We start from the raw sequence: 13,087 nt of genomic DNA, 5'->3' as shown, positions 1-13,087 counted from the left end.
GGTAATATGGGGTATTTGAGCCTCGTACAAATTATGAAAGTTGTGCTGTTTCTAGTTCAGAGGCCACTAACTTTTCTTCTTACCAAATCCCCAAACCAGTTAAACTTACTCCCAGGTGTTAAGTCTGAGTGGGTGTTTGTTTGGTTTTGGTTTTTTAATTTTTAAAAATTTTTTTTCTTTCTTAACATTTATTTATTTTTGAGAGACAGAGAGAGACAGAGCATGAGCAGGGGAGGGGCAGAGAGAGGGGGAGACACAGAATCCGGAGCAGGCTTCAGGCTCTGAGCTGTCAGCACAGAGCCCGATGTGGGGCTCGAACCCACGAACCACAAGATCGTGACGTGAGCCAAAGTCAGACGCTGAACCAACTGAGCCACCCAGATGCCCCGGTTTTGTTTTTTTTAAAGCAAGCACCAGCTTTCCCATCTGTAAAATGGGTGTAATCACACCCATCTCCTAGGTTGCCATGGGCATTTAATTAGGTCAGCCATGCAGAGGCACCCATTACACAGTCTGGGTCATAAGGATGTTAGTCTTTCTTCCCTTAGTGACCCGTTGATCTCTGCTTACTTAAGAAACGGAATACCAAATGGTCTGAGGGCCCTAGTTATGTAAATGATCAGCGCTGCACTGGAAAACAACTCCTGATTTCTGCAGATGATGGGAATTTGGCTTGATGTTAATTATTTTCTTTTCCTGGCGCGTTGGTTCCAAGTCTCTTACTGTTCAGCCCAGAGGGTGGGCGTTACAGCCCAGAGGGTGGCCGGGAGTGTTTGATAGCATCGTGGGATGTGGGAGATAGGTGCTAGATTCTGGCTCTCGCCCAGATGATGATGGAGGCCACTGTCGTGGCGTCTCTGAGTTGAGCCCTAATGTGTGGTGGGAGCCCAGCGTGTGGGAATCCAGATTCTTCTGGCCGCACGGCTTGCCAAATGCACAGAGCTCGCGTCGGCGGGGAGCACGCCGCCGGGAGAGTTTGGCCAAGGGCTTGGAAGTTCAATCTGAAGAGGCCTCCAAACTAGGAACATGGCTCCCACCCCGGCCTGGTCCCCAGACGGCTTCTGCGAGCTCTCACGTTTCCTGCTTCCATTCTGGCCAGGCACAGGCATACTAACTTGTGGGGCTTTCCTGCTTTCCCTTTTCTGGCGTTTGCGCATCTAGGGGGGCCACAGAAGCATCTAAAAACCAGGAATTGTTGGGCGGTGGGCAGGGAAAGAGAATTCCCGATTTATTCTTCAGAGAGAGCTTGGCTGGCTTCTCTATACTGGCCATTTCGCAGAGCGCCTGTCTGCAAAGAGCCCCGTTTCGCCTTTGTCAAGTGGCCTGATAGGACTCTCCTTCTTCTGGTCATTAACTTTGCCAGGAGCCCGTGTAAAAGCGTTTGAAAGGGATATTTGTTCACCTCTTTATACCTTGCCTTTTCCAAAATATAGGGGGTGATGATTTGGGATTCTAATTACCATGTATCATGATGAAATCTTACTATGCTGAAGTGTAACTGAAACGTTTAGAACAACTTGCAAAAGTATATCATTTGTAGAAAGGAAAAATGGGAATTAATTATCTCTAGACCCAAGACCGAAGAGTGAGTTTGTTTCAGAACTAGAAATTAGCCGCCCTGTATAGCGAGCATTTCAACATTCCGCCCTGCTGCCAGGCAGGTGACAGGCATAGGTTGAACCCTTTGTGTGGGCTGGTGCCTTCTGGGACATGGACAGACAGGCGTTAGTCATGATCTACGCCGGGAAAGGATGTGGTTAGTACTTTGAGAAACGCAACTTGTGGGAAGCTTAGCAGGTGTGTAAGGCTGAGTTTGGAAGCTTGGAGACCCGTTAGGGGCAGTGTGGCATCTACGGGGATGGAGTGGGCAGTGGTGACGTCCTGGGCTAAGTGGTTAGTAGTGGGGATAGAGCAGGATGGACAAAGGGCAGAGGCATTTGGGGGTCGATGTCAATAGAACTTGGGAGGAGGGTGCAAAGAATTCTGGGGTGTATCTCTGAGAGAGAGCCGAGCCTTGAATTGGAGGTACCAGAGAGATGTTAGTGCGGAAATGTTGCATAGCCTGTGGAAGATAACAAGGAGAGTCCCAGGAGAGAGAGGTCAGGAAAGAGGTAGGAATTGGCAAATCTTTTGTATGTATCTAACAATAGAAGCCCTGGGGTATGTGGAAATACACAAAATTGATGGGACATTTCCCCAGTTTTCAGGGACCTGGGGAAGAGAGGAAGCTAGGGGTCGCACTCAAGGGGGGTGGGGGTGCGTTTCTGAAAGGAGCATGAAATCAACAGTGTCCAGAGCTGCAGAGGGAAGAATTGAGGCGTTAGAAGAACTCACTTTGGTCTGACAAAAGGTTCCTCCATCGACTTTCAGAGGCGTGGGGATGGAAACTATGTTTGCGGACTGACCAGGAGGTAAAGATGATGTGGTTTTGGAGGTTAACTAGCTCTTCTGAGTTTGTCTGTAAAGGGAGGGAGAGCAAGTGTTGAGATAAAAGATTTTAGAATAATCTAGTTACAGATCTCGTATGAAGGACACCAGTGTTGGTCCTTGGTGTATCTTTACTCTTCAAAATGACTGGGGCCTTAGTTTTTTAGTTTTGTTTTTAATTTTTTTTTTAATGTTTGTTTATTTTTGAGAGATAGAGCTCGCGCAGGGGAGAGACAGGGAGACACAGAATCTGAAACAGGCTGTCCGCACAGAGCCTGACGCAGGGCTCGAACCCACGAACCACGAGATCGTGACCTGAGCCCAAGTCAGATGCTTAACCGACTGAGCCACCCAGGTGCCCCTAGTTATTTTAATTAGAAAAGAAATAACCAATTTTTGATTTATGTTGTATTTCCTCTCTGCATCCTAAGAAGTATGTTTTCTCTTTATTCTTGAAACATTTTGAAATGAGTTCTTTCTTGTTTTCAGTGCATTCATCGAGATTTAGCCGCCAGAAATGTTTTGGTAACAGAAAACAATGTGATGAAAATAGCAGACTTTGGACTGGCCAGAGATATCAACAATATAGACTATTACAAAAAGACCACAAACGTAAGTCAGTGGCAATGATGTGGTGGAAGGAAGGGGGGCGTGGGGGTGGCACGGAATGTTCTAGATGAAAAGATGATAGATGCTCATTCCTCTGCCCTTTATCCCTGTTCTTTTGCTTTACTCTTTTTTTTTTTTTAATGTTTATTTATTTTTGAGAGAGAGAGAGCGAGCGAGCGAGCAAGCAGGGGTATGGCAGAGAGAGAGAGGGAGACACAGATTCTGAAGCAGTCTCCAGACTCTGAGCTGTCAGCCCAGAGCCCAACGTGGGGCTCGAACTCACGGACCTCAGGATCATGACCTGAGCTGAACTCAGACACTTAACCGACCGAGCCACTCAGGCACCCCATGTTTTGCTTTACTCTTGACCAATTTCTCAAGAAGTAAATTTAAGCTATATTTAAGATGCCTTTAGTAAAGGTGAATAACCAGCAGCCTCTTGGGTCAAGAACTTCCCTAGCAAAGACTAGAGCTTGGGAGTTTCTAGGTTAATTTTTGCCTAGAAGGTGGTCAGGATGTGTCTGTGTGCTAGGGAGAGAGATGGTCGTGAGAATCCAGAGAAATGGCATTTTATTCATGCGCCCAGATCTGCACCTTGCACGTTCTATCCAGGCCCTGCTGGAGCTGATTCCTTCTGTTCTCCTGACTGACCAGTGAAAATCATTAGCATCCGCTCTTCAGTGAGGCACAGCCTGCTGAGCTTGCTAAAAAGTAAATTGGGTTTAAGAGAGTGGCTGTTACATTTTTTTTTCCCACACTTGCAGGGGCGACTTCCAGTCAAGTGGATGGCTCCAGAAGCCCTTTTCGATCGGGTGTATACCCACCAGAGTGACGTGTAAGTAGCTCCTTTTCTCTGGCTTCTCGCCATCGGGTTGCGTTGCAAAAAACACCGTGTTCACCGCTCTTGAGTCTTCGGTGCCTGCCGTATCTCACACGTTTCTGGAAGGTGCAGGAGCCGGCCTTAGAAAGGACGGATTTTATGGTAGGCTGGTGACCAATGCCGTGTTACTAATCTGCCCAGCTTCAAAGCGCACGCGGGAGGCGCACCGCAAAGCCACCTCTGGCCAGAGCGGAAGTGCCCCCCACCCCCCAACTTATTCACGGATGTGCGGCCTCAAAGCCACTATCGAATTTGCTAAACTGGTGGCATGTTCTTTGCTCCCTGAAAGAAGGAATTTTGAAACTTCTCCTACTCGATGGTCATCTACCATACTTCCCCCCTCCATCCTAGCTTTGCCCTGACAGAGAAATGCTGAGTGGGGCACGGTCTGCTCTGGTGATTTCCACGGGGCCTGATGGCTCTGTGTACCCTTTGAAAAAAATATCAGACCTTGTCTTGGCACCCTTGAGAACGTTAGAGAAACAGAGTGAACATTCTATACTATGTCCGTGATGGTAACACCTAAAAGTATTGTCAGGGTCAGGCTCCCAACTGATGTTGTCGAGTTTTAGGTTTGGAAATGAGGTCGAACGATGTTCCCATGGTGGGACGCTGGGTGGAAGGTTACAGAGCATCTCTCGGTACTATTTCCCCCAAGGTCCCGTGAGTCTAGAATTCGTCCAAAATAAAAAGCTGAAATCAGTGGAGTTGTTTTTATTCGTGGGAGCAAGAGGACCCCCGGGGTGGGTGTTGATTCCCTGCCAGCACAGTCCCAGAAAGAAGGTGCCGGGGGCCCGTGTTTGCAGGGAGCCAGCTGCCTGCGTGGGGGTGCCACTCTTGCTCTGCACAGAACCGGGGAGAGTTTTTGTTTCTCACCCCAAACCTGAAACTCCTCCGGATAGAGTCAGTAGGGGTGTGTTTCCAGAGCCACAGTGACAAAGGTAAATGCAGGAATCTCAGCTCGATTATGCCAGGAATTGTCAACATCCTGAAGGGGGCCCAGAAAGTCTAGCCGTGGGTCTCCGCAAGGTCAGGTGCACATGGTACCTTGTGAGTTGTTTTCAGATTCTTTTGTGGGAAACTCATCTCGGGCCTAGGATTCCTCCAACCTTTTTTTTTTTTTTTTTTTTTTTTCACGTTTTTTTTTTAATGTTTCTTTAGTTTTGAGAGCGAGAGAGAGACAGAGCACAAGCAGGGGAGGGGCAGAGAGAGAGGGAGACACAGAATCTGAAGCAGGCTCCAGGCTCTAAGCTGTCAGCACAGAGCCCCATGTGGGGCTCGAACTCAGGAACGGTGAGATCGTGACCTGAGCTGAAGTCAGAGGCTTAACCGACTGAGCCACCCAGGTGCCCCCCCCTTAATTTTCTTTAAATGTTTATTTATTTTGAGAGCGAGCAAGAGAGAGGGGGAGGAGCAGAAAGAGAGAGAGAGAGAGAAAGCGAAAATCCCAAGCAGTCTCTGAGCCGGCAGCCTGGAGCCTGATGGGGGGCTAGATCTCATGAACTGCGAGATCATGACCTGAGCCGAAATCGAGAACCAGGCGCTTCACCACCTGAGCCACCCAGACGCCCCAGGATTCCTGCATCCTAACCCCAGCCTGATGCTAACTTCCTTTCATGACCTTAGTAAATCAGGAACCGTTTGTGCCCTCAGATGCCCCACTGGCTTCGCTGGGCAGCTGTTACCTCCAGCATTGGCTTGCTGGCCTTATTCTGTCAACTGCTCCTGCTGGGGGGTCAGGCACGTGGGCTGACGGAAGAGCCGGACGGCAGCATGAAGAGCTTTGCCGCTTCCGAGTCGAGATCCTCACATGCGAACACCGCATTTAACATGAACAACTTCACTTGAGAGGGATGGAATCAAAACCCAACCACCCCAAAGCTCCACCAAAAAAAAAAAAAAAAAAAAAAGACGGTTTACCATCACTCGCGTGTTGTCTGTTGATGGAAAATTCCTTGAGAACATCCCTCACATCATCATCACTTGGGGATGCTCCTTCGGGGCAGGAAGGAACATGTAGGATGAACTTCAGGAGGGCTCAGGTCATTTGTCTTTGAACATGAGAAGTGGGTGGGTGTTTATTTTCTTAACCAGGCGCGTTGAGGGTTTTTGCGATTCAGGTGGGTTAGTAATAACCGTGTTTTCTCTCTCCTTTGCAGTTGGTCCTTCGGGGTGTTAATGTGGGAGATCTTCACTTTGGGAGGTTCACCCTACCCAGGGATTCCGGTGGAGGAACTTTTTAAGCTGCTGAAGGAAGGACACAGGATGGACAAGCCGGCAAACTGCACCAATGAACTGTAAGGGCCATTGTCTCTCTTGACGCTGTGTGGACCCACCCCCCTCCATGCCAGGAACCCTTCTCCTGACTTACTTCGGGTTTTCTAAGGCCCCTGGTTTTCTGTACATGCTCTAAGAAGAGTTACTGCTGGAACTTTCTGGGCTCAATCCCAGAACTGCAGTAGATAGCCACACTGATAGCCATGACTGTCCCAAAGAAAACACATTGACGTGTATGGAGTGAGCTTTAAATCACAGAGGGCATCAGGCTTGCGGGCCGAGGGCTCCTACCTTTGTAGAGTGATCTTCCTGGACCACTGTGCTATGTCCTACCGTTGTCTCTCCTGAGAGAGACAGGGAGAGATACGCCTGGCCTTTTCTCATACACAAGCTGGAAAGCCGTGGGGCTGCCCACACAGAGTGGGGGATTAAAGGCCAGGATAGCTTTTCTTCACTTCGTGCACCGGCCTCCAGCACAGCCAGGGGGAATGGGTGTTTCCACAGCTTTGTGACCGCTGGAGATTGCCCTTACGATTGACATGGGCCCCCATTTCCTTGGAGCAGGCTCGTGTCTGGTGACCTGTGTCATACCCACGGTTTAGCACAGAGAATTAAAAATTTGTCCAGGTGCTATCCTTGGAGCCCCAGGTCTGACTGGAAAACCATGAGCTGGTTTCTAGAAAAACCTAGCCCACACTTCAAGTGGAATTATGTTGTGTTTGTGACATGTGTCCTGTGCAGTAGAATCAGTGCTTTGAAAAGGAGGCTCTCTCTTCCCAACCCCCCAGGGTTAACTGAGAAGAGTGATTGTCCCAGAGACTGTGGTCTATTGTGTATCGTTTCATGGGGATTTTATATCCGTAATCCCATGAGTACTTTTCACTGCACAGTGGACATCTGATGAATGGCCACATTTTATAGTATATTATATAAAGGTATTTATTGTGCTGCCTGTCATTCCTATTGCTTTTTCTACTATAGAGGGTCTGTCGAAACCCATAATCAAGATAAGGCCTGGGACCCTGGGCCTGTCCAAGAGTTAATCAGGAAGTTAACGTGCAGCCCAGTGATGGCAGATTAATTCATAAAGACCTTACCTTAAAGTTGTGGTTTTCAGACTTCATTTAAAACAAACAAACAAACAAACAAACAAACAAACAAAATCTGAGGAAGCTTTGTCCTTGACAGTCATTAAAGTAAAACCCGAAGCGTGAGAGAGAAGATTCTCCATGTAGTTGCTCTGGTCCAGGCAGGGGGTGGGGGCAGGAGGAGGTTGCCAGGGACAGACTGGAGACCCGGTCCCATAATAAGGCTTTTCCTGCCACGTCCCAAAGTGCCCTTGAAGGTGTGATACGCCCATGGGGTGTCACTGTCACAGGAGCGCAGAACCCGGCAGTGAAGGCATCTCGACAAATGTCTGTCTTCATGGCATAGATACTGTCCTGAGACACTTTGGGTAAAGTGATGTTTTTGTAGCTCAGAGCGCCTTTCAGAGGAAACCAAGAGGTGAATTTGGTGGGGGCGGGGGCGGGGGGAGTGCAGAGAACTGCCTTCTCATCTGGAAAGTTCTGATCCATTGTCATCACTTCGGACGTGTCTCCATAGTGCCTCTTAAAGCTGGCTTCTAGCCGGGCGCCTAGTACGTACAGAATGCATTCACCAGGAAATCTGTTTCCCCAGGTATATGATGATGAGGGATTGTTGGCACGCCGTGCCCTCACAGAGGCCGACGTTCAAACAGTTGGTGGAAGACTTGGACCGAATTCTCACTCTCACCACCAACGAGGTAAGAACCCCCCTTCCAGGAGCCCGCGGCCCTTTCTTGGGAGGCCGGTGCGGCGCTTTCAACGCAACCTCGCCCGCAGGAGGCTGCACTGTGGTCGATCGTTTTCCCACGGGGCTCAGACAGAGTCAAAATCTCTGCGCCTCCTGAGTCCTGATTTTTCTCAGAGCGGACTCACGCAACCGGACCCTCCGCGAGGCTGCGCCTCTCTGGCTCTGGGGTGGTGGGTAGGAGAAGGGGGGAGGGGAGAGAAACGTCCGGCGGCAGCCTTTGGGCTTGCATGGGAGGGTGCGTGGGCCAGTTGGACTCCACACCCTAGTCGTTAGTGGAGGAGCCGCCGATGGGCTCCCTTGGAAGCAGTGGACTGCCATCTGAGTTCCCGCACAACACACGCCCCTGTCCCTGCCCGCCGTGACCCTGTCCACTAATGGCGTGTGACCTCTATCCCCGGGTGTGTGAATGCACACACAGTTTTCCTATAACAGGCGACTTGTGATTTTTTAAAAATTTTTTTATTTATTATTGAAAGACAGAGAGACACAGAGCATGGGCAGGGGAGGGGCCGAGAGATGGAGAGACACAGAACCCGAAGCAGGCTCCGGGCTCTGAGCTGTCAGCACAGAGCCGGACGCGGGGCTCGAACTCACAAACCACAAGATCATGACCTGAGCTGACGTCAGTCGCTCAACCAACCGAGCCACCCAGGCGCCCCTTCGGCTTGCGATTTTTTAAGTGAAAACTTGTATTTTTTGTCAAGATATTTTTTCTATAAAATATTTCTAGTCTGTACCAGTAAAAGAAACACCCCTCACTGTCCGAATGCAGTCCGGGCAGTGCCTGCTTCAGCATGCAGACAGAGAGTGGTCTGTATGGTTGTGGAAAATGTATGATCTGAGCAGGAGAGAGCATAAAACCCAGCAAGGCCAGAAAACCCCCCACGAAAAAACTGTTCATGAACGAATTGGAGACATTCAGCGAGGGTACAGAGAGCAGTCTTCCCTCCGAACGAGAAAAAAAAAACCTCCCCCAAACCCACAGTTGTCTTACCAACAGCAACGAAAGCTTAAAATTGCTTAAATAAAAATAATACATTTAACGTATTTTTAAATAATACATTTACTAGTATGGGAATGATTTTTTTCAAAAAAGAAATAATCCGAAGCCTTAAGCCAGCAACATTATCTTGTGCGTCTAACTGTAGCTGATAAAAGGAGAGGTTGCATTTAAATGAATACAGCTGACCTTCAGAAGTTGAAAGGAAAGGAATAGTTCAAGGGGGGGGAAAACAAGCAACTTTCTTCTCCTGCCAAAATTGTTGTTTCTAGTGTAAGTTCCTTTAACCCTAGACTTGGACTCCACTGATATTCCTATTTTTTTTCCCTATCAGATCTGAACATTTATGGCTGCATGTAGCAACTGGGACAGCACTAATGTTCCATTTTAATGGTCCTGCGTCTATGCTCTGTGCTACTTTATTTATATATTTATATTTAAAGCGGGCCCATTCATGCTGAAATTTACATCTAGCATCCTAAAATAAAGCAGAATGCCATATTGTCTGACGGATATAAAAATCGAAGTTTCTTTCCTTCTGAAAATCATTACCATATGCTGGAGAAAAATGGTTCCACTTAGGACAAAATTTCATTTTTATCATTGTAAGCAAAAAGTTCTCTTTTGATGTGGTGGGCGTGTTTGTTTCCAGTTGTGCGGTTAATGCTGATGTTGTTGGAACTTACACATCCCCCACTCTCGGATGGGGGTTCTTTTCTTGCCAACCCTGGTGATGAATTATAGCGGTTTATTTTTTTTTTAATTTAAAAAATTTTTTTTTTTTTTTTTTGGTCTTTTAAAATGTATAGTCGCCAACATTCTGTGGGCTCTTTTCTGATAACACGGGGGCTGGTTGTGCTGTGGTCTGCACTTTTTGTCTCCCCTCAGCAAAACCGCCTGTCCTGGCATGTCACTGGCTTGGGGGGGTGTGAGCAGAACGGCCCCAGTGTGTGAGCCCAGCGGGGACAGCGAGGCCCGGCTGTTTCCCCGTTTAGAAATCTTCCCATAGTTCGCAGAGCGGGGGTCTGCAAACCTCGTCAGTAAAGGGCCAGATAGTAAATATTGTCATCATTGTGAGCCAGACGGTCTCTGTTGGCAATATTCAGTCCTGCCATCAGGGTGAGAAAGCACTTAGGGACGATGCGTAAATGAGTGTCTGTCTTCCGGATAAAACTTGATGGACCCTAACATTGAAATTTTAGGTGAATTTTATGTCATTTTATATCATTTTAATGCTATGAGATACTATTCGTCTTTTGATTTCCACCGCCCCCCCCCCCCCAACCATTGAAAAATGTTAAAAAACCATTTTTCGCTCATGAGCCATATAAGACCAGGCGGTGGACTCAGAGCCTACCATAAGTCAGAGGAAATGTTATCCTGGGTCACCCCGGGGAGCTCAGAAGAGCCCTTTTTGAATTTCAAACTTTTCTTTAACAGTCCATTATGGATTGAACATGCACGAGTCTATCCGAGCCTTTTCTGAACCTGTTTACATTTTCAACTCAGAGGGCTTCTGAGAGTGATGATTACATCTGTGAAATTACCCGCTGAAGGGAGACATATTCCCCTTAAATGATCCTAGAAACTGCAGGAGTGAAATGTAATTCGTAAAATAAATATTCATGGTCTCAGCTATTTAAAGGGGTCCCAGGAGTCCACAGCACATTATGTTTTTGTCATTTTGCCGGGGCTCGAATTTGACCCGGGTGCTCTCTCTCGAGGAGGCACATAGTAGCCAGCCGCTCGCCCGGGGTCTGTGCGAGTGGAATTGACCGGTCGGCACCTCCTTCTTACCAGCTGGGTTTGGACGTTCCCTGCATGCCCATAGTTCAGTCATGATGGGTTGCAAGAGAAAAGTCGAGGGCAGCCTGGAGTAAACCTAGTTGGGGTCTCGAGGAGGTCTTGGTGGGACCCGGGTGGGGGCTGGACCTCTGGAATCTTCAAGGGGCGCCCCTGTCCTGTCCCCGCTATCGCGTCTCGAGAGCCTGCGTGTGAAATAAAAGTCTTCTCTTCCCTTCTTTCAGGAATACTTGGACCTCAGTCAACCTCTCGAACCGTATTCACCTTGTTATCCTGACCCAAGATGAAATAAAACGTCTCTCTTCCCTTCTTTCAGGAATACTTGGACCTCAGTCAGCCTCTCGAACAGTATTCACCTAGTTACCCTGACACAAGGAGTTCTTGTTCTTCAGGAGACGATTCTGTTTTCTCTCCGGACCCCATGCCTTACGAACCATGCCTTCCTCAGTATCCACATGTAAACGGCAGTGTTAAAACATGAACGGGCTTGTCCTTCTGTCCCCAGACAGGACGGCACCGAGAACCTAGCCACACTGAGCAGGGAGGCCACGCCCCCGGGAGCTTGCTGTCTCCGCTTGTATATATGGATCAGAGGAGTAAATAATTAGAAAAGTAATCCGCACACGTGTAAAGAGTGTATACAGTTGGAAACTTGTAACCTTCACCAGGAGAAGAAGAATGTTTCTGGGGCAATCGACTTGTCCATGGGCCACCACGCACCCATGACCCACTGTGGGTACTGGCTGTGGACCAGTTGGACTCAAGGCAAACGTATGTTCTGCCTTCCTTGTGAATTTTGTAATAATTGGAGAAAATATATGTCAGCACACACTTACAGAGCACAATTGCAGTATATAGGTGCTGGGTGTATGTAAATATATTCAAATTATGTATAAATATATATTATATATTTACAAGGAATTATTTTTTGTATTGATTTTAAATGGATGTCCCAATGCACCTAGAAAAATTGGTCTCTTTTTAATAGCTATTTGCTAAATAAATGCTGTTCTTACACAGAATTTCTTAATTTTCACCGAGCAGAGGTGGAAGGATACTTTTGCTTTCAGGGAAAATGGTATAACATTAATTTATTAATGAATTGGTAATATACAAAACAATTAATCATTTATAGTCTTGTGTTTTTGTTTTTTCGTAATTTAAGTGGCATTTCTATGCAGGCAGTGCATCGGACTAGTTAATCTCTTGCTTGGACTTAACTAGTTATCAGATTCTCTGACAAGAGAAATATTTACCGAATATGACTAATTTGGGGAAAATGAAGTTTTGATTTATTTGTTTAAACTCTGCTGTCAGATGATTGTTCTTGAAACCACCAAAATGCCGATAGTAAGCGAACCCCATTAATAAGAAAGTATTTTGTTTTGCTGTGCAGCCCTGTCACTGGGCCCATGGATCATGTAACTGGACTTCCCAAGACAAATGGTACCAGCGCTCTCTTAAAAAGATGCCTTAATCCATTCCTCAAGGATGGACCTTAGTTGAGCTGATAGCAGAATGTACTTCTCTCCGGCAGCTGGACTTCTGCCTGAGTCGCACGTTAATCAGATTAGCCTGTATTCTCTTCGGTGAATTTTGATAATGGCTTCCAGATTCATTGGCGTTAGAGCAGCCTCTTAGAGTCTTAACATCTCATCGTAGAAATTGAACGTTGAGTTGTTCTGCTGATAGTTTGGGGGATACTTCCATCTTTTTAAGGGATTGCTTCCGTCTAGTTCTGGCAGGACCTCGCGGAAAGATCCAGCCTGATACCCGTGTCAGACACGATGTCGCCGTGTTGTTGGTTCCGTATTCAAGTATCGTGTTTTGCTTTGGAAACACCTACTCACTTTGCTATAACCATGCAACATGAATGCAGATTACACTGATTCTATTTGTTATGGAATTGGAGAAAGTATTTAATAAAGCCTGTTAATTTTTATACTGACAATAAAAATGTTTCTACAGATATTAATGTTAACAAGACAAAATAAATGTCACGCAGCTTATTTTTTTAATACTCTTGTCTCACCAAATGGTTTCCTGTGCTTGGAGGGGTGTCGACTCGGTGCTGTTCGGTGGGATTGCACGAAAGCCAGAGCCGGGAAGGCTCGTTGTTGGCTACAAACCGGTGATGAATTGTCAGAGGGGTTGGCTGAAACCAGCAGAACCTGGGACCCTGAGACCGGTGGATCCAGTGGAAAGTCAGGGGAAGTTGGTTTATGTTCTGGCTCTGTTGCTTCTTAGGGCCCCAA

General features: G+C 47.3%; 1 protein-coding gene across 10 annotated transcripts in view; it reads left to right on the top strand.

The window, feature by feature from the left end:
• The window catches only part of FGFR2 (fibroblast growth factor receptor 2), a 105,958-nt gene extending 93,108 nt beyond the window's left edge, over window positions 1-12,850 (top strand). For 9 of the 10 annotated variants that reach the window (XM_058697967.1, XM_058697966.1, XM_058697965.1 and 6 more), the window contains 5 exons: window positions 2,917-3,039; window positions 3,801-3,871; window positions 6,076-6,213; window positions 7,874-7,979; window positions 11,149-12,850. In XM_058697967.1, coding sequence (XP_058553950.1) covers window positions 2,917-3,039; window positions 3,801-3,871; window positions 6,076-6,213; window positions 7,874-7,979; window positions 11,149-11,313 — 603 coding nt within the window. In that variant the 3' untranslated portion in view covers window positions 11,314-12,850. The other variant, XM_058697962.1, reaches the window with a different exon arrangement.
• Window positions 12,851-13,087: the final 237 nt, after the last annotated feature.

This window comes from Neofelis nebulosa, chromosome 13 (genome assembly GCF_028018385.1).
Source record: "Neofelis nebulosa isolate mNeoNeb1 chromosome 13, mNeoNeb1.pri, whole genome shotgun sequence".
In the NCBI taxonomy this organism is placed as follows: Eukaryota; Metazoa; Chordata; class Mammalia; order Carnivora; family Felidae; genus Neofelis; species Neofelis nebulosa.
The sequence above is the reverse complement of the archived record's forward strand: the minus strand, read 5'-3'. Positions and strand labels throughout refer to the sequence as shown.